Source organism: Henckelia pumila, chromosome 3 (genome assembly GCF_033568475.1).
Source record: "Henckelia pumila isolate YLH828 chromosome 3, ASM3356847v2, whole genome shotgun sequence".
In the NCBI taxonomy this organism is placed as follows: Eukaryota; Viridiplantae; Streptophyta; class Magnoliopsida; order Lamiales; family Gesneriaceae; genus Henckelia; species Henckelia pumila.
Genome location: NC_133122.1, coordinates 192,095,583 through 192,116,844, shown reverse-complemented (window position 1 = coordinate 192,116,844; position 21,262 = coordinate 192,095,583). Strand labels below are relative to the sequence as shown.

Sequence of the window (21,262 nt, the reverse complement as noted above, 5' to 3'; positions counted from 1 at the left end):
GATATTGGCATTTAAAGATAAAGAAGAAGCTTGGGGTTTCTTGCTCTTTTCTCTCGGTTCCTTCTCTAATGTTTCTGATGAAATATGGTCATACACACGTGAATACCTATTTTGCATACCAAGTGTCCACCAAGTTTCAAGTATTTGCATTTTGGCCCTTCAAGTCTTCAATAATTGCAATTTGGTCCTCAGTCTTTCATTTTATTCAATTTCAATCCTAAATAATTTAAGAATATTAGAATTTAAATCAAAACTCTAAATATTCCCAAATTAAATATTTTCGGATTAAAATTAAATAATTCCGGGCGTTACAATTATAATTTTATTTCATTTCTCCTAAACGTTTTACCCCACTATGCACATTCTCTCATCGTGCAGATTTTCTTTGTGCTTCTCTTCATCATCCGTTCTTTCTTCTATTTTTATTTTTGCCTCGTTTGGTTTCAAAAGTCAGACAAAAAAAGCACTTTTTAAGTGTTTTTCATTTAATAAAGTGTTTGATTGACCAGAAAAGTGCTTAAATAAACACTTTTTAAGTCAAAATTAGAGCTTTTTCAAATCCAAAAATTATAGCTTAAAAAAATGTTTTTTTTAAAAAATGTCTGTCAAATCCAAACGGGGTCTTTCTCTCCCGTCCAAAATTACTTTTACTCTTTCACAGTCATTTGATCTCAATTCTCAGGTATCTACAATTCTCAAATTCTTATAACCCATCAGATTTATATCTTTATTTTTTTTTTACTAACAATTTGTGTTTAACTCTCCAGGTTTACGAAAGATACTAAAAATGTATGCTCAAATTTCATAATTACAATTTTCATCATCATCAAATTCAAAAGTTTTGATTATTACTGTGGCGTGGAGTGTTCGAATTGTAGCAAACACAAAGCCTTGGCTTCGAGCCAGATTGTCCAGTTAATTTATGTTTTCGTCCATTTCCATTCTCTAATTTTTATTCTCGAGAATTGAAGTCGTTTCCGTTGGAATTTGATTTCTAAATTATTTTTTTTTTCAATTGTGTTGCCAGACCTTATGTTTGTCATCAATTATGGAGGATTCAAGCCGTGCAAACTTCATCTCAATGACTCATGTTTCACTAATAGTACGTTTTTTTAATTGTTCATTTTTATTCTGTTTAGGATATTTTTAAATATTATTTCTATGCATATATAGGTGTTTCATGTTACTGCCATATTTTGGAAATTAGTTTTCTATGTCTCCCATTTATTATAGAAACATCGATTGTGCATGAGTTTATGCCTATGGAATCATGTGCATCACTTTTAGGCCAAAGGACCCAATCCAATTTTACTTCAACTTAACTGATTCACTTTTTTTTTTTATGAGAACTGATTCACTTTTATTTGTATGCTTTGTACACTTTCATCATTAAATAATTTTTGCATCTTTTGTGTATAATCCAAAAAGTTTCAAATATGAAGAATATTTATTGTTATTCAATTAAATATATAACAAACCATGAATTAATTTTAAGTTTATATTCCATGTATTACATATCCTTATAATATTCGATTTAATCCATTTCAATTAATTATCTCATCACACGTACTAAGCGGACCCTTAGGATATCAAATATCTAAGTTTTAGTGTTTGACAAAAAGTATTTCAGACATCAACTTGATATATAAGAATTGGAAGAATAAGAGCAAAAGCAGAAGCAGATTAGCAGATGCTCTCCATGAACAAGCTAAAACTATTAACCAAAGGTCTCTAGTACACTGATTAGACTCAGATCTACGCAGCCAAAGTGTACCTTCTTACAATGAACTAAAAGTCAAGAAAAACGGCTAGTTACCAACGGATGCATTTGAATCAAAGATGGTTGTTATCTTGCACTTATAAATAGAGATCACAGCTAAACAGAAGAACCGTCCGGCTCCCAAGAACTCACAATCACTTACAACTTATAAAAGAACTATTGAACACTTTCAGTTGTTCATATCCATAGAAGAAGAGTTCAAACACTTACATAAAAGATCATACAGAAGCCTAAGAACACCAGCACATGAAAGAGTTGATGCCCCGTTAGCCAACTTGTGGCTAAGGGCTTTGAGAGTCTCTTTTTGTAAACAATCTTTGTTTAATATAATATACGTTCTTTAAATGGCGTTCACTTTATCTTATTATTATATAATGATATACTATTGCTATTTTGATAAAGACCTTGAATATACTAAAGTAAGATGAGATAGTGAATATAGAGAGATCACTATCATGAAACACATCTTATGTTCACTGTATATTCTAAACAGTTCCTAGTCAATTGAGCCGTCCACAAATAAGGATAAGGATCGCTCGAGATTGAGACTAGCATTTGCGATGCCGAGTACCATGTTTCATTGGTATGGAACATAGAGATGTTCGAAGCATGCAAATGGATATTCATATGATGAATGATCGAACTACCCTATTCGGACTTTCCAAGTGGTTATCACTTATCGAGTGGATATAGTCCGCGATTTTGGTTGTACACCATTAGTCCTTATTACTTGAAACATCATTGAGATTCTATATGCTAGTACTGTGCTTTGACTCATTTACCGACTCTATTAGGGTCATCAGGTGTCGGGATTGGGTACAGTTATGACACATATAGGAGTCGATGCTTTGTTGTCAAGGATTCACCGCACACTTGCGAGTGTGGATATCCTATGCAATCTGAGAAGATATTAGTGTGACAAAACTCTGGCCAGAGTACATGATGTGCTTTAAGAAATGGTTTCTTAGTAGCACATGCGATGTCACTATTTGATCTTCAAGATGCATTGCATAGTTATCGAATCTCGAACGACTCTCGATTTACCAATGGTTGTTGATTCGATCGGGATATATGGTTGAAGGGACCGTACTGTGCGCTAACCAAAATCTACTGGTTCTTGCAGGCACTATCAGTGATACCTAGGGAATCATGGGGCGATGTTGCTAGACGCTCTTACCATGATTCGATGGGCAAGTCGGAAATTGTTGTTTCGAGTCACAAGGAGTTGTGAGCCCACGGCTAGCTGTATCCCTGAACCATTGAGGGTCACACAAGTAATGGATTTCTAATCCCCGTTGAGATAATTAAATTTAAAGAGTTAAATTTAGTGGATAAAGAAGTCGGACTTCTTATTTAAAAGTAGAGGGAGTAAGATTTCCTAAAATGACATATTGATGGATATTTTTGAAAACCACTGAATTCGGATTCAGAAAATTTGTCTTGACTTTAAAAGATGCAGAAATGGTTTCAGTGCACATTGGTGAAATTGGTTTATGAAAGAGTGGGTGCCCGATGAGCCAACTTGTGGCTAAGGGCTTTGATGACTCTATGTATAAACAATCTTTTGTTTAATATAATTTACATTTTATTAATGGCAATGACTTTATCTTTCTTCATATTGTTATATTGTGATATACTATTGTTGTTTTGATAAAGACCTTGAATATACTATAGTGTATGTAAGATGTGGTGGCACATGGGTATGGCTATCATGAAACACATCTTATAGTCACTGTATATTCTAAACAGTTCCTAGTCGATTGAGCCGTCCGTTAATAAGGATAAGGATCGCTCGAGATTGAGACTAGCATTTGCGATGCCGAGTACCACGTTTCATTGGTATGAAACATAGAGATGTTCAAAGCATGCAAATGGATATTCATACGATGAATGATCGAACTACCCTATCCGGACTTTCCAAGTGGTTATCACTTATCGAGTGGATAAAGCCCGCGATTTTGGTTGTACACCATTAGTCCTTACTACTTGAAACATCATTGAGACTCTATATGCTAGTACTGTACTTTGACTCGTTTACCGACTTTATTGGGGTCATCAGGTGTCGGGATTGGGTACAGTTACGACACATATAGGAGTCGATGCTTTGTTGTCAAGGATTCACCACATACTTGCTAGTGTGGATATCCTATGCAATCTGAGGAGATATTAGTGTGACGAATCTCTGGCCAGAGTACATGATGTGTTTTAAGAAATGGTTTCTTAGTAGCATATGCGATGTCACTATTTAATCTTCAAGATGTATTGCATAGTTATCGAATCTCGAACGACTCTCGATTTACCAATGGTTGTTGATTCGATCGGGATATATGGATGAAGGGACCGTACTGTACGCTAACCAAAATCTATTGGTTTTTGCAGGCACTATCAGTGATACCTAGGGAATCATGGGGCGATGTTGCTAGGCGCTCTTACCATGATTCGATGGGCAAGTCAGAAATTGTTGTTCCGAGTCACAAGGAGTTGTGAGCCCACGGCTAGCTGTATCCCTGAACCATTGAGGGTCACACAAGTAATGGATTTTTAATCCCCGTTGAGATAATTAAATTTAAAGAGTTAAATTTAGTGAATAAAGAAGTGGGACTTCTTATTTAAGAGTAGAGGGAGTAAGATTTCCTAAAATGACATAGGGATGGGCATTTTTGGAAATCACTGAATTCGGATTCAGAAAATTTATCTTGACTTTAAAAGATGCAGAAATGGTTTCTGTGCACATTGGTGAAATTGGTTTATCAATCTGAGTCACGATGAATTTTATATTAATTTCTGAACATGCGGGCTTTGCTTGTCAGGCTTTAACTTATGACTAATGGGCCCTAAGCTGTTAGCAGCCCACATTATAAATAAGTTATTGCAGTACAGAAATTACACAACAGAGGTCACAATTTTCGAAAACCCTGGCTGTGTTTTTTTAAAGGGCCCCCCCCCCCCCCGCCCCCCTTCTCCTCTCTCTGCTCGAAAAATTCCAGCCTGTGAATTTTGAATTTGCAGTCTGGTTTAACGGATCAAATTCGTTAATTCTCTTCGTAGAAACTTCTGATAGATTTTCTAGTGCAATCTATCAGAGGGATTAAACTTCTGTTCGTGGACCTGATTGAAGAATTGTTCGTCCATCAGTTCCTGGGATATACAACAAGAGCAGAGTAATCTGTTGGTGTCCATAATCTCGTTTCGAGATTCAAGGTAAAAATTTATAATTGTTATTTAATTTTTACACGCACAATTTAATCGTAAAGTTTTGATACCCATGATATGGAATTGTTTCATATAAAATTTTTAAACTTCCGCTGCACCGGGTATCAATTCTGATTGATCTGATCACTGTTTTTTCCAACAGTTTATCAATCTGAGTCACGATGAATTTTATATTAATTTCTGAACATGCGAGCTTTGCTTGTCAGGCTTGAACTTATGACTAATGGGCCCTAAGCTGTTAGCAGCCCACATTATAAATAAGTTATTGCAGTACAGAAATTGACACAATCACATGCATAATTTTCGAAAACCTAGAGCCTCCTCTCTTAGGGTTTTCGGCCGCCCCTCTCCCCTACTGTGTTCGAAAATTCAGTCTGCAAATTTCTGAATTTGCAGTCTGATTTAACAGATCAAATCTGTTATTTCTCTTCGTAGAAACTTCTGATAGACTTTCTAGTGCAGTCTATCAGAGGGATTAAACTTCTGTTCGTGGACCTGATTGAAGAAACGTTTGTTCATCAGTTTCTGGGATATACAACAAGAGCAGTTTAATCTGTTGGTGTCCATAATCTCGTTTCGAGATTTTAAGGTAAAATTTACATTGTTTAAATTTTATGTTATCAATTTTAATCGTAGAAATTTGATACCCATATGGAATCGTTCCATATAAAAATTTTAAAACTTCCGTTGCACCGGGTATCACTTTTTTTTTCGATTCGGAGAACGACCGTGTTCCAACAGTGGTATCAGAGCCAGGTTGTTCTCGGATTTTACGATTAAAATTTATTCGATTGTACCAGCCTCGATTTTTTAGAAAAATAAAACGAAAATTTTAAATTAAATTCCAGGGCAATCGGGCAGCGACTTGATCGCTGCCCACCTCCACATGGGCAGCCCTGTCCCACGTGGAGGTTGGGCTGCCCGGGATTGTCCCGGGCAGTCCGGAAATTTTAAAATTTAATTTTTTGATTTTTTGAAATTTTTGAAATTTCAGTTTTTGGTCCGATTGAAAATTGTTTTTGATTGGTCCACGAGGCATCGGATCAAATTGTTTGAGTTCGAAATTTTAAAAATTGATTTTTGGATAAATTTGAATTTTTGAAAAATTTATAAATTTTATCCATTAAATTAGATTTTATAAAATTAATAATTTTGGTACAATTGATAATAAAATATGATTTTATGTATAAAATTGGATTTTATATGTAAAATATGATTTTATGGATAAACTAGATAAAATATGATTTTATATATAAAATAAGATTTTATGTATGAAATATGATTTTATCTATTTATATTTATTGTCATTGCATGATATCCAATAAATTAATTTTTGAATTAAATATTATTGGATAAGGATGATCGATTGTCATGACCAATATTATAGGTGTATGTTAGGTTGTTTACATTTGGTTTTAATTATTGTTGTTGGATTTATTAATGGGCCTGGTTTATGGCCTAATATGAATTGTCATATGTAATAAAAGTGGGCTTGGTTTATGGCCCGTTCCCACCCCTTAAATATGTATCCCCTGCTTGTCATCGAAATTTATTGTAAATTTTAGACTTAGTGGGAGATTAAGATTTGAAGACAAAGGTGGGCCCAGCAGACAATAAAGACCGAAGAAATGTAAATTGGAAGCTCAATGTAATAGGATTGCATTGCATACTTGCATATTACCTAGGATTGGACTTAGACTCGTGATTGGCAACCACGGGTCGATTAGTAATGGAATCGATTATTCTAAAATAATATATGATATTATTGTTGTATGCATGTTTAGACTAAATTGTATGAATCCCGCAAGCATACAAATTTTAAATGATGAGACAAATTTTCGAAATTAAAATCCCTCATTTTAAATATGATTTAAAATTAATATCAAGATAAACAAAAGGGCATTTAAATATTGTTTAAATGTTCCTACCTTCCATCAACGATCAATGTATGAGATGCTATCCGTGGATACAGTCCGGCTCATATTATTGGGGGGCCCGTTCGTCGGAAAGCTGTACATTGGATCGACACATGTTGTAAGTTGGGTGGAACTCCCATGGGATTGGCTCATATTATTGGGAATCCACATGGCGACCGTCCATCACAACTTAATATTGATGGGTCATCTTGACGTGTCACAATAAATGGCATCATATTATTGGGCCCTTATTGGACATGAGGTAAAAACATGGAGGTTGCTTTGGAAGCAATTGGGCTCTACCTTTTGAAAATTATGGTTGGCTGATATTATTCGGGACTATAGTTTGTCAATTGGACTCCATGTTCCCACTAAAGAAAATGTTTCTCGTTTTCACTAGAGGGTAGTGAAATCGTTAAAATAGTGGGAGTGAGATTCATAAAATAAATTTCGCCTTATTTTATGTCTTAGTAAATTAATTAAACAATCACTGATTATTGTCTGTTTCTTTTCAGTATTTCATTAAGATGAATTAGCGCAATCCACTATTCTCTATTCTCGAACAAAACAAACTGACTGGCGCAAACTATTCGGAATGATTTCGTAAGTTGAAGATTGTCTTGACCTCGAAGAAGATGTTCTACGTGTTAGAAAAATCTCCTCCGAAGGAAGCACCAGCTGATATAAGTCCGAAAGAGTTGGTCAAACTTGATAAATGGTGGGACCATGATATCAAGACCAAATGCTATATGCAAGCTTCGATGTCTGATGAACTCCAGAGGTGATTTGAGGATACCGTGAATGCTGCTGACATTCACGTACAACTCAAGAAACTTTTTGGGGCTCAATCGAGAGCTGAAAGGTTCGCTACTGTAAAAGAGTTAATGACGTGTCGCATGCGTGAAGGGACTTCGGTCCGTGATCATGGGGTACGCGTGATTTGGCTCATTCAGAAGTTGGTAATGCTTGAATTGGTATTGGAGCATGAACTCAATGTGGACTTATTACTTCTCTCTCTTCCTTCATCGTTTGACGGTTTTGTGGTGAATTTTAATATGAACAAGATAGAGGCCTCCCTTGAAGAGATGGTCAATATGCTTGTAACTTATGAAGCCACTTTAAAGAAGGATAAACCGGTTCTCTTGGTGGGCTCCTCTTCTTCTGCTAAAGGGGCCAAGTACAAAGGGTAAGAAACGTTCTGCCCCATCCAAGAAAACCGGACCCGAGAAGAAAAACAAGACAAAGGCTTCAAACGTGGAAAAATCCAAGGATGTTTGCCATCACTGCAAGAAACCCGGTCATTGGAAACGTAACTGCAAGGAATATCTCGAGCAGTTGCGAACTGCGAAGGGTATGTTTTATATTGAAATAAATGTTTCACTTAATACTACTTCTTGGGTATTGGATACCGGATGTGGATCTCACATTTGCAATGATTTGCAGGTGATGACAAGAAGTCGCAAGCTTAGGATGAGTGAGACCCAGCTAAGGCTCGAAAATGGTTCTCGAGTTGAAGCCAAAGCTGTGGGAGACATTTGTTTAATTTTGCAGAATGATTTTAAGTTATTTTTGAGAGATGTTTTATATGTGCCAGATTTGGTTAAAAACATTATTTCTATTTCTATGCTTGATAGAGATGATTTTTCTTGCAATTTTGTGAATGAGATTTGCAATATTTACAAGAATGAATGTTTAATTGGATATGGACAACTTGAAAATGATCTATATAACTTAAAATTAAAAGACGTTCCAATTAATTATGTTGATAAACCGGTAACAACAAATAAAAAGAAAATTGATAATCAAAACCCGGCAAACCTTTGGCATGCTAGGCTAGGTCATGTTTCCTCAAGGAGGATGAACAAGCTAGTGGGAGAGGGCATGTTTGATATGTCTGATATTAACTCTCTACCTACTTGTGAGTCCTTCCTAAAAGGAAAAATGACTAAATCTCCTTTCACAGATTATGGCCTACGACAACGGATTTTAAAATCCGTTGTCTATGAGCGTGTTTTTTATGGCCTACGACAACGAATTTTAAAATCCATTGTCGTATTTATTATTTTGTGTAATAAAATTAATATTTAAAATTTTAAAAATATATATTACAACCTAAACGCTTAAAATTGAAGGGAACAAATCGCGGGCTTCTTTCCTTCTCTCTCGCACGTATTTATCAAACCCTAGCCGCTCGCTTCGCTTACCACCTCGCCGCCACAACACTCCAGCCGAGTAAACACCACCACCTCACCGCCGCCGCAGTTGTTCTCCGATAGTCTCTCATGATCAAAGTTATTTCTTAAAAAAAATGGCGATGTCGATGGCGAGGAGGCCAATAAATTCATCCAGACGCACATCAGAAAGTATAGCAGCTCCATTTGCGTCTTCTATTCGTTCAAGATCTCGTTCGCATCCTCACCTACCCACTGTTTTCGTTATTCTAGTATCGGGTATATGTACGATCTGTCTCCACCCTTCTCTAAAAAAAAATTCTAGGCTCCATATTACCAGTAATGTCTAACAATCAGTAGTTTTCAAATGGTTCGTTGTTTGTCTTTGCTCAATCATCAAATTTGTTTGATAAAAAAAGTAATTGCTCTGTTTCACTCGATGATTGTTACAATTGAGATGATTTTTATTAGATGTTCGTACAACTCAAGTGACTACAAAATCAAGTGACCAAAAAATTTGTTATGGACTCGAGCAAGGGATTCGATTCAGGTCAGTGAATGGTCGGCGTGACTCGAAAACCCAATAATGATATATTGGAGCATGATTGCAAGGGTAAGATTCAGCTCAAGCTTCTTGTGTTGGAGGAGAATAATAAATCTCTTATTATTTTGAAAGGGTCTTTCGGCACTGTGTGTCGAGATGAAGGTCATGGATCGGTTAGTGTTATATATGACTTTGGCTTTTAACAACTAAGTTGACTCTGTAGCATTTATTCTTGAATTTTGATTTCACGTTTGCTTATGTTGCTTCTAGATTCAATGTTAGTTCTGTTGATTCAGCAAGATCAGGGAAGTACCATGCAGTCCATCAGCTTTGGCTGTTAAAGAAGCATCTTTGGGGTCTAGCTCGCTATGTTGCCATTTCTCATGTACCTTTTCAAATATTAATACAGCTATTAATTTTTTCACTAACAAAGGAAAAATTATGTTGAAGAATCGAAACATTGGCTTGTCGACTTAAAGAATAAAAATTAATTTGGCTGCTTCCTGCTATATTTTCTTTTGCATCATAGCATTGAGTTGTTGTTGTGAGCTGCTTTTGTGACAACTCATATTTTACTCCCTGTTATTTTTTTTCCAGATATCCCTGCTATATTTATGCTTTTGTTTATTTTTTTCCAGATATTTATGGTGATGACAGATCCCTGTTATTTTTTTTCCAGATATTTATGTTAACTGTAATTTTTGGATCTGTAGTTTTTGAGCCTTACAAGGACAATAAAGTGGACCTGATGCTACCCAAGTTAGTATTCACCGCCTCAGTGAGTTTGGATGGGATATGCATGGGCAGAAACTATGACATGTGAACATTTTTTGGTTGTTTGTTGTCATGCATACACGTGTGAGTACTTGGCTTATTTGGGAATACATGTACTAATTTTGGCTGTCCAAAACTACTAATAATAATAATAATAATAATAATAATAATAATAATAATAATAATAAATTAATAAATAAAATTGCAGGTGAAGCATCCATCGGCTTTGGACATGTTCGAGCAGATAACAAAAGCCTCAAAGAGAAAGCAAATAGTTATGTTTTTGGACTACGATGGATCCCTTTCCCCCATTGTCAATGACCCCGAGCAAGCTTTCATGTCTGAGGCGGTCTGTATCCAAATTTTACCTTCTTTTTATAACAAATATTTTACGAAATATGTATATATTTTATTGAATGGCTAGCTGCTTTTACTTTTGGTTGCAGATGAGAACAACAATGAGGAAACTCAAGTTACAAGGACAATAAAGTGGACCTGATTTTTGGTGGGTGGCATTACGAGATATGTGTGATTTAAGGATTTATTGTTTTGAGAACGCATTATATGCATGTGTCATGACTTGGTCTTCTCTTGTATCATCCATCTTAGATCTCCTGAATTAGACATGTCGGAACTCGAGAGCCTTTTTTAAGCCGATATATCAAATTTAGATCTTGGAGGCGCCAATGGAAACACAAGTGGACGTGCCTCAGGTTTCAAATCTGAGAAAGTCCATCTGGTAAAGTGGCTAATTTTGATTTTTATTCATTTGGCTTCTTTTCTGTTTTGTTTATATTTCATCTGATTATTTATTTCATTAGCTATAGCTGATGCATTTACTAGAATTTTTCTTTCCTTTTTTAGAAAAGCTGTAGTTTTTTTTTTATCATTCTAATTTCTGAAGCATATGTTTTCTTCCAGATTGAGATACGAAGGGCATACAATTGTGAAATCATGCTGACAAAAGTCAAGGTTCCGCTGTCCGATTTAATGGTAGGCTAACTTTAAATATTTCATCTCTTAAACCTTTGTGTCTTCTACAATGTGTGGTTGAATACTGGAAGTTGTATATGTTTATGTTATGCCTGGCCCCTCTGCCCTTATTTAATGGTTAATCACTCTTAAACATTAAGTTGAGTTGAGAAAGATGGTAACTTGCATAGTTTCATGGTGGTAAAACCTTTATTTGCTTTGCATAGTGGATTTAGATTTTGTCTTTAGGATCTGAAGTTTTTACCAAGGGGTGGACCAAGATTTTAGTGTCCCCTTGTTATTTAGTTAATTGGTACAGATTAAGTACTTATTCAAGTTAATTCTCTACTGTATTCTGGGATATTGCGAGATGCTAAATATATGTCAAAAAAAATTCTTCTTTACAGTGACGTTAATTAGTTTCATTGTTTCTAGATTTTCAATACATATGTGGCTAAGCTGACAAATTTTTTTTTGTCTTTTTCTTGGATTTGTGTTGTTCCAGAGATTGAAAACAAGAGGTTTGAAGGCTGTAATGAGGAAAGACGTCGGATACTTCGATTTGCATTATGTATTGAATTAGAATTTTAATTTCGAGTGATTTGTAATACTAAAAAAATTGTATATTAAATTTTATTTATGAAATTTTAAATTTTGGATCATTTATAATATTAGAATTTATATAAAAAATTTTATTTTTTTTTGTTTTTTATATAGAAAACGACAACGGATAAAATCCGTTGTTGTAGAGGGTCTAAAACCGTTGTAACTAATGGTGTTGTCAAAACTGCGCCCCTACGACAACGGATAAAATCCGTTGTCGTTGCCCTCAAAGACAACGGATCAAAACTGCGCCCCTACGACAACGGATTTTATCCGTTGTCGTAGACAAAAATCCGTTGTCTTTGAGGGAAAAGACAACGGATTTTATCCGTTGTCGTAGGTGCGCAGTTTTGACAACACCATCAGTTACAACGGTTTTAGACCCCCTAAGACAACGGATAAAATCCGTTGTCTTTTAGCATTTTTCTTGTAGTGAACTCGGGGGCTCCAAAGATGGCTTGTTGACTACGGAGTTAAGGCAAGTTCGGACGATCCGAACTAAGGATCGGACGGCCCGAACTCCCTCATGCCATGCAAGCAGGATTACTTAGCCATGGATTTTGACAAGTGTCGGACGAAGAGAAGTTCGGACGATCCGAACCTGAGTTCGGAGGCTCCGAACCCGAAGTGGCTTGCATGCATGCATTGAGCTGGAACGGACGATCCGAACCCCAGTTCGGAGGGCCCGAACTCGACCAGAAATTTTCCTATAAATAGGACTCATTCGATTTCAATTTGAATTACAAATTTTCGAGTTTTCTTCTCCTGTTATATAGTGTGAGTTATACACTTGAGGGCCCGATAGCACAAATCCTCAAGATTGATTGAAATAACGCCCAGTACATAAACATGAGTAAACATATGTATATAATGCATGCAACATGATGACTGGTAAAAAGGTCATATGAAAAGTCATGCTCAGTACCCGCGCCACATGAGTGTTGCCACTGCACGGATCAACCTCTGGGTGCAACCACACTCGTCTAGTACACCAGAGTAGTCAGACATACATGTCCCTGCCGTCGTAGTACTCTCAGTGACAGACTATCGAGTATAGAGCTGAGCGACTCTATAATCAGGTATAACAAGGTATAGGCTCAACGTGTATATGCACATGACATATGAATATAGAAAGCGGTAAATCATATATCATGCCATATAATAATGCCAAATAAATGCAACATATAAACATGTATACTCGTTGGCAATCTCAGTCAATGTGTACGTACCTCTAGGCTAGTTCAAGTATAGTAGATCCTAGGTTCCAAGCCTATATTCAAAAGTTTACCGTATCACTACACAAGTTCTATAAGCCTTAACTAAGCTAATAAGTACTCCCAAAATTTAAACAGATTCCCGGACCATACATTCATCCGTAGATAGCCCTTTGGAGTCGCTGATCCCGGATGACTATAACCACACCTTGGTTATTCCAGAACCTCGATTAAAACCGATAGGGTCCTCAAGTGTATAACTCACACTATATAACTGGAGAAGGAAACTCGGAAATTTGTAATTCAAATTGAAATCGAATGAGTCCTATTTATAGGGAAATTTCTGGTCGAGTTCGGGCCCTCCGAACTGGGGTTCGGATCGTCCGTTCCATCTCAATGCATGCATGCAAGCCACATCGGGTTCGGAGCCTCCGAACTTAGGTTCGGATCATCCGAACTTCTCTTCGTCCGACACTTGTCAAAATCCATGGATGAGTAATCCTGCTTGCATGGAATGAGGGAGTTCGGGCCGTCCGATCCTTAGTTCGGATCATTCGAACTTGCCTTAACTCCGAAGTCAACAAGCCATCTTCGGAGCCCCCGAGTTGCTAAGTTCGGGCCGTCCGAAGTTCTCTTCGGACCATCTGAACTGGCTCAGAAAAAAACAAAATCCAATTCTTGATTCTGAAGTCCGATTAAACCCCGGAATTGGTTAATCACCAACCCTTAATCATGTTTAACATATTATTATCTTAAATTAGAATCTGGGTTACTACATTCTCCCCACCTTTAGATATTTCGTCCACGAAAAAAAATCTAAAGACAAATAAGGATAAAAATATGAAACATCAAACCATGTTTTTTTACAACAACTGTAATTACATCTTTACATGGTAATCAAAAGTACAAAGCAAACAAATCAGGATATTCAGCCCGCATATAGCTCTCGGTTTCCCAAGTTGCTTCTTCAATGCCTCTGCGTTGCCACTGTACCATCACAAGTGGTATGGTATTGTTCCGAAGAATTTTCTCCTTCATGTCTAGGATACGGAGTGGTCGTTCAACAAAAGACAGATTTGGTTCTAGCTGAATATCAGTATGCTGAATTATATGAGATTCATCAGCTATGTACTGTCGAAGTAACGACACATGAAAAACATTATGTATACTGGAAAGAGATGGCGGTAACGCCAAACAATATGCAACATCTCAAATCTTCTCCAGTATCTGGAAAGGCCCAATGAAACGAGGTGATAACTTGTCTTTCACACGAAATCTCATCACCTTCCTGAAAGGCGAAACTCGCAAGAATACATACTCACCAGGCTCAAACTGCAATGGCCTACAATGAATATTAGCATAACTGGCTTGTCTATCTTGAGCAGTCTTGATCCTTCTCTTGATCAAATCTACCTTGTCTACAATCTGTTGCACCAACTCAGGACCCTCGACTTGTTGTTCCCCGACTTCATCCTAGAATAACGGAGTACGACATCATCGACCATACAATGCCTCGAAAGGTGCCATATCAATACTACGATGATAACTGTTATTGTAGGCAAATTCGATCAAAGGTAATTGATCCTGCCAAGATAAGCCAAAATCCATGACAGAAGAATGTAGCATATCCTTTAACGTACGAATTGTCCGTTCTGACTGCCCGTCAGTCTCCGGATGATATGCAGTGCTCAAACTCAGATTGGTACCCAACGCCTGCTGAAAACTACCCCAGAAACATGAGGTAAATCGCGGGTCCCTATCACTAACTATGCTTACTGGAACCCCATGTAATCGCACTATCTCCTGGATATATAAGCGTGTCATGCGATCATAAGAATATTCTCGGTTGTAAGGAATGAAATGTGCTGATTTCGTCAAACGGTCAACAACGACCCAGATAGCATCATACTGACGTGAAGTCATAGGCAAGTGGGTGACAAAATCCATAGTCACGTGCTCCCACTTCCATTCGGGAATCTCAAGATTCTGTAGTAATCCACCTGGTCGTCGGTGTTCAGCCTTGACCTGTTGACAAACCAAACATCTTGAAACAAACTGATATACACTCCGTTTCATCCCTTTCCACCAGAATCTAGTTCGCAAGTCCTTATACATTTTCATGCTTCCAGGATGAATAGATAATCGACTCCTGTGAGCTTGAGATAGAATATCTTTCCTGAGCTCCACAACATCAGGTACAACCACTCGATTTGATAAGCACAATAAATCATCTGCCTGATAATGGAATCCAGATGTATTAACCCCATTGGCTAGACGTGCCAACTGCTGAGTCTTAACATCAGATATCTGAGCATCTCTGATCCGAGAATACAATGCTGGCTCAGATAGAATAGTATACAATCGAATCTCATTCCTCCCTTTCTTGTGCTTGAGCGTAAAACTCAATAAACAGCACTCTTGAACCAAATGAGATATTTCACTAGTTTGAAGTGCAGAAAATCTCACCTGCCAACTCAATGCATCAGCAGTAAGATTAGCAGAACCTGGATGATATTTGATTTCACAATCATAATCCTTCAAAAGATCCATCCAGCGTCTCTGTCGCATATTCAACTCCGCCTGAGTGAATAAATATTTCAGACTCTTGTGATCCGTGAATATCTCAAATTTCTCGCCATAAAGATAATGCCTCCAGATTTTGAGCGCAAATACAATGGCGGCTACCTCGAGATCATGCACTGGATAATTATTCTCATGCGTCTTCAATTGTCAAGAAGCATAGGCAATAACATGTCCTTGCTGTGTCAGAACGCATCCTAACCCCCGATCAGAGGCATCAGTATAGACAACATAACCTCCCGATCCAGAAGGTAGAGCAAGCACAGGTGCAGTAGTAAGGCGTCTATGCAGCTCGTGAAATGACTCCTCACGATCCGAGGACCAAATGAAGGTAATATCTTTCCGTGTAAGCTGTGTCAAAGGCCTAGCCAACTGTGCAAAATTCTCGATGAACCGACGGTAATAACCCGCTAGACCCAAGAAACTACGAATCTCAGCAACCGTCGTCGGACGAGACCAGTTCAGCACTGCCTCTATCTTACTAGGATCAACAGATATTCCTTCACTAAAAATCACATGACCGAGAAACACTACCCGATCAAGCCAGAATTTACACTTGCTCAATTTCGCATACAGCTGCTTATCTCGTAACGTCTGCAAAACAATTCTCAGATGTTGTGCATGCTCATCCTTGTCATGAGAATAGACAAGAATATCATCAATGAAGACGATGACAAATCTATCCAGATATTCTCGAAATACCTGATTCATCATATTCATAAAGACTGCCGGTGCATTCGTCAAACCAAATGGCATAACCAAAAATTCATAATGCCCGTATCTGGTCTTAAAAGCAGTCGTAGAAATATTTGAGTCTCGTACCCGCATCTAGTGGTATCCAGATCTCAGATCTATCTTAGAGTAGACAGAAGTATCCTGTAATTGATCGAACAAATCATCAATTCATGGCAAAGGATACTTATTCTTGATGGTGACACGATTTAGCTGCCTGTAATCAATACATAATCGCATCGATCCATCCTTTTTCTTGACAAATAACACAGGTGCTCCCCACGAAAAAACACTTGGACGAATATATCCCTTATCAAGCAGATCTTGCAGCTGCTGTTTCAATTCCTTCATCTCTTACGGTGCCAGACGATAAGGTGCTCGGGATATAGGCGTAGTTCCTGGTACTAGATCAATACCAAATTCAACCTCTCGAACCGAAGAAAAACCAGGAATCTCATCAGAGAATACATCAGGAAATTCGCTGACAACCGGTAACTGATCAATACCCGGACTACTCATGGACATATCAATTGCATAAATGAGGTAGCCCTCCCTACCTGATTCTAAGACATGACATGCCTTCAGAGCCGATACAAGTGGCATCGGAGGTCGCGCACCCTCACCATAAAAGTACCAGCTATCACCCTCATCCGGATGAAACTGTACCAGACGCTGATAACAATCCACAGTAGCGTGATGCAAAGTCAGCATATCTATTCCCAAAATATAGTCAAAATCTGTCATCGCTAGAATTATCAGATTAGCAGACAACACATGACCCTCAAACTCTAGAAGGCAACCCATCACTAAACGCTTAGTTACTACCTCCTGCTCCAGCGGAGTAGATACAACTAAATCCATATCTAATGATACATAAGGTAATCTATGTCTCTTAACAAAACGACTAGAAATAAAGGAATGCGATGCTTCAGTATCAATTAAGACAAGTGCAGGAATACCACATAACAAAAAGGTACCTGCCAACATGCGATCGCTTCCCTCAGTAGTCTGCTCCTGAGACAGAGCAAACACCTGCCCTTGAGTCTGTGGACGGTAACCAGAAGAACTCTGTGGTGCTGGCTGCTGACGTGGAAAAGTAAAAGCCTGAGATCCAACATGTGATCCCGATCCACTAGCAGAACCCATACGCTGAGGGCAATCTCTCCGCAGATGTCCCTGCTCACCACAAATATAACAAGCCCCAGTAGCTTTCCTACATGAAGCTGCAGGATGCTTCCCCCCACAGTGGCTGCAAAACTCCTCCTTCTTCTTCTTCTTCCCGAAACGGAATGTACCTCGTGAACCACGAGAACCAGACGAAGTAGTAGTAGTAGAAGAAGACATAGGTCCAGATTGCACAACAGATTAAGCTCTAGGCTCAAGAGATCCACTAGAAATTGACAAGAGCAATCAAGAGATTCTATAATAATAAACACAATAATCCTACAAAATTTAAAAATACAAAACAACATATTATATTCATATCTTATTGCTTATCCATATTTCATCGTGTTTTATCACACTTCTGTACGATCTTTCGAACATCACATCCATGATACCAAAAGGCAACTTAAATAATTAATTCAAATCTATCATGAAGATAATATGAAAAGTAATTAGCATAGAAAAAATTTTATTAAAATCCCTGCGTCCTAGATCCATTCGGTATCTATCTCAATCAGTCAATTCTCAACATAGAGTTGTGCCGTCAAGGTAACCACATCCTCCAACTCTTGACAAAATCTCCTTCAGTTATGGCTATTAAAATTACGGAATGTGGATGTTTTTCAATCTAATTCTTCTTTAGAGATCTTGAGGTTTTATAATGTCTGGAAAGCGTCAAATTCATCACAATTGGATATATTATGCAGTTGTTTATTCAGGGATCTTGAGATGACAAAGTGTCATGGTCTCAAAGATGTAAGATGGGTTTTTGGCATAAAAATAATATTTTTCTATGTATCAAGTAATTGAGTGAGCCGATAAGTCATTATCGTATGACCTTTTGTGATTAGTAAATGGTTGATATCGTACAATGATCTTGCCAAAACTCTCTTTTTTCCATGGTTTCAGCATACAAATAATTTTTTTTTATCACTTTGTAATTTGGATAACTAATTTGGAAATTATTGAGAAGTCGATGCATGAGTACAAGTGTCAAAGATACCTTGGCTAGGATAGCCTTAAGATACTTTTTCTCTCATTCATTTTGTTTTGCCTTTGCTAGAAATCAACCTCTTATTTCGAAAATGAAGGCGATGGTAGCTAAAAAAGGCTGGTTTTCAAGGATTTTAGAGCTGCGAGAAGTTAAAATCCCCCAACTTAAGGACGACGAAGTATTGATCAAGGTGTGCGCCACTGGCGTCAATAGAGGTGATATAATTGATGTGGCTACTAGTGACAATAGCGTCTGCCCTGGCCTTGAATGCTCTGGAATCATTGAAGCAGTTGGAAGAAATATCACTTGCTGGAAAGTTGGAGAAAGGGTATTAACATCTCCCATTACGGAGTGATACCTTTACGCCGACTGTTGGAGGAAGCCTTGTTTTTTATTATCTATAACTTAAGCATGATCATTTTGAATTTTCGCGATGCAAAACATAAAATTTTGAATTTCAGGTTTGTGCTCTTCTTGAGGGCAGAGGTTATGCTGAACAAGTGGCTGTTCCCGCAAATTGTCTTCTCCCATTACCTGATGATATTGATTTAGACGTTGCCGCAGCCTTACCTTATGCATCATGCAGCATATGGCTAGCTTTATTCAGAATGAGTGACCCTGAGTCACTAAAAGATAAATCGATATTGGTGAGTAATCACAATCTAGGAAGAGTGTAGGCAAAGTAACAATGGCATAAACTAATGTAGAGTTCTATAATATTTAGATTCGTGAAGGCGCCAGTGGGATCGGCGCATTGGCAATACAATATGCAAAGTACATGGGCTTCAAAGTTATTGTCACCACAGGTGACATTGTTTGCTTCATATAATCTTCCATTATTTTTAAAAACTATGTAACAATCTTATGCCCGTTCTCCTTTTCGTGAAAATTTATGCTGTCTTAATTGCCTATATTGTCACATACGCTCATTCTTGTTGATGGTTTTTTTTAAGGAAGTAGCGAACATTTTTCAATTTGTCATACCTATGGTGCTGACACTTGCATCGATCACACATTGGAATTGTATCCCCCTGATCGCAAATTGAAATTGGGTGCATTGAGTGACTTTGTATATGCCGTCAGAAGGACGACAAAATTTTCTGAGGGTAAGGTTGCACCATCTTTTTTACTAAGAGATTTGATGCTTGGCATTTTTGTTGCCCTCTTCATTCATATTTTCTGCCATATGAACAGTTTGATGCTATAGGTAACAATTGTGCTGCAAAAAGTAGAATCTTAGTTTAGACTTTACACTTCATAGTGTCTATGCACTTATCATTTTGAAATTTGGAGACAATTTAATTTATTTAATTTTTTTTCACTTGGTGGCTAATAATTTTTGCAGGTGTTGATTTTGTTGTTGATTATGGAGCTTCCAATCTTCGTAACAATGTTCAGTGCTGTCGCCCCGGGGGTAAGGTTGTCATATTGGATTTGTTTGGAACGGGATGTAACAGTGTAGATCTCGCTAAACTACAAGAAAAACATATTGAAATCAGAGGTAACAACCATTAGCTTCTTTGTGACAGTGCTTTTTGCTGGCTTAGAACCCTCATCGATCCCCTGTTATATTTTAACTGTACAGTTTATTGTTGTTGTTGTTGCTATTATCTTCTGCAGCATTCGATCTACGATATAGAGATTTGGATTATAAAGCTTCTGTGATTGCCAAAGTGAGAACTCATTTGTGGCCTTTCATTCTTCAACAAAAAGTCATCCCTTTTGTCAAGCATCGTTTCCCGATGATTGAAGCTCAAAAAGCTTTGAACCTTTTAAAGAAAAATGGTTGCAGCAGAGAAGATTATTGTGTGTATGGATTCTGAGAAAATGAACTAAATATCTATACCTTAGATCATAATGCAGATCCATGCATTTTTACTAGCCAGCTTTTTGTTTTTGTTTTTTTCCCCAAAGATTTATGCTCTTATTTGTTGTAAATATACCGGAGTATCTTAATACACTGTTTTTAGGGAAAAAATATTCTGTGACAATTGCTGTAACATTCTCTGTTACATGGACAGTTAATTTCATTTGTTAAGTTTTTATTAGTGTGATAGTTTTTTAAACAAATAAATCATCACACGTGTCAATCAATGATTAGTGTAACATAAAATGTTACACCATTTTGTCACATAAGATTTTTTTCCCTGTTTTTAATGGTTTATGAATAATTCCAGTCCCTTTATTTACAAGGGAGTGAACCGGTTTTCAACTCGGTATATATTAACATTGAAAGAATAATTATTACTATATTTATTAAAATAATATTAATATGTAACAATTATATAATTACCATATAATAACTATAATTATGATTATTTTATTACAATTATAGGTTTAATATATGATAAAACCAATAAAGATAACTTGGTCTTTTCATTAGATTTAAATAAGATCTTTTCAAATAACTTGAAATAACCCAACTCTTCTTCTTATTGAAAAAACATTTACCAAACCAAAAAAAAATAAAAATAGAGAGGGTTTACTGAAAACATTTTGGAAGATTATTTGGAGTTTTGAGGGCCGCAGATTGTTTGGTTCCACGGTTTTCATTGAATTTGATGGGATTTGGAATTCTAAATCACATTTCGAGCATTCGATATAG

The 21,262-nt window shown here is 37.0% G+C and overlaps 1 protein-coding gene across 1 annotated transcript; it reads left to right on the top strand.

Annotated features, from left to right (window-relative positions):
- Positions 1-18,316: 18,316 nt before the first annotated feature.
- LOC140893529 (uncharacterized) lies at positions 18,317-20,593 on the top strand. Its single transcript, XM_073302616.1, has 7 exons — positions 18,317-18,419; positions 18,727-18,985; positions 19,119-19,304; positions 19,382-19,463; positions 19,611-19,763; positions 20,003-20,158; positions 20,278-20,593. The coding sequence occupies exons 1-7, from the start codon at positions 18,406-18,408 to the stop codon at positions 20,478-20,480; spliced, it is 1,053 nt and encodes a 350-aa protein (XP_073158717.1). The 5' UTR covers positions 18,317-18,405; the 3' UTR covers positions 20,481-20,593.
- The last annotated feature ends 669 nt before the right edge of the window (positions 20,594-21,262 follow it).

Excerpts from the sequence above, each read along its gene's own strand:
- LOC140893529 (XM_073302616.1), top strand. Across the intron at positions 19,764-20,002 it reads GACGACAAAATTTTCTGAGG|GTGTTGATTTTGTTGTTGAT; the intron begins GTAAGGTTGCAC and ends TAATTTTTGCAG. Across the intron at positions 20,159-20,277 it reads AAAACATATTGAAATCAGAG|CATTCGATCTACGATATAGA; the intron begins GTAACAACCATT and ends TATCTTCTGCAG.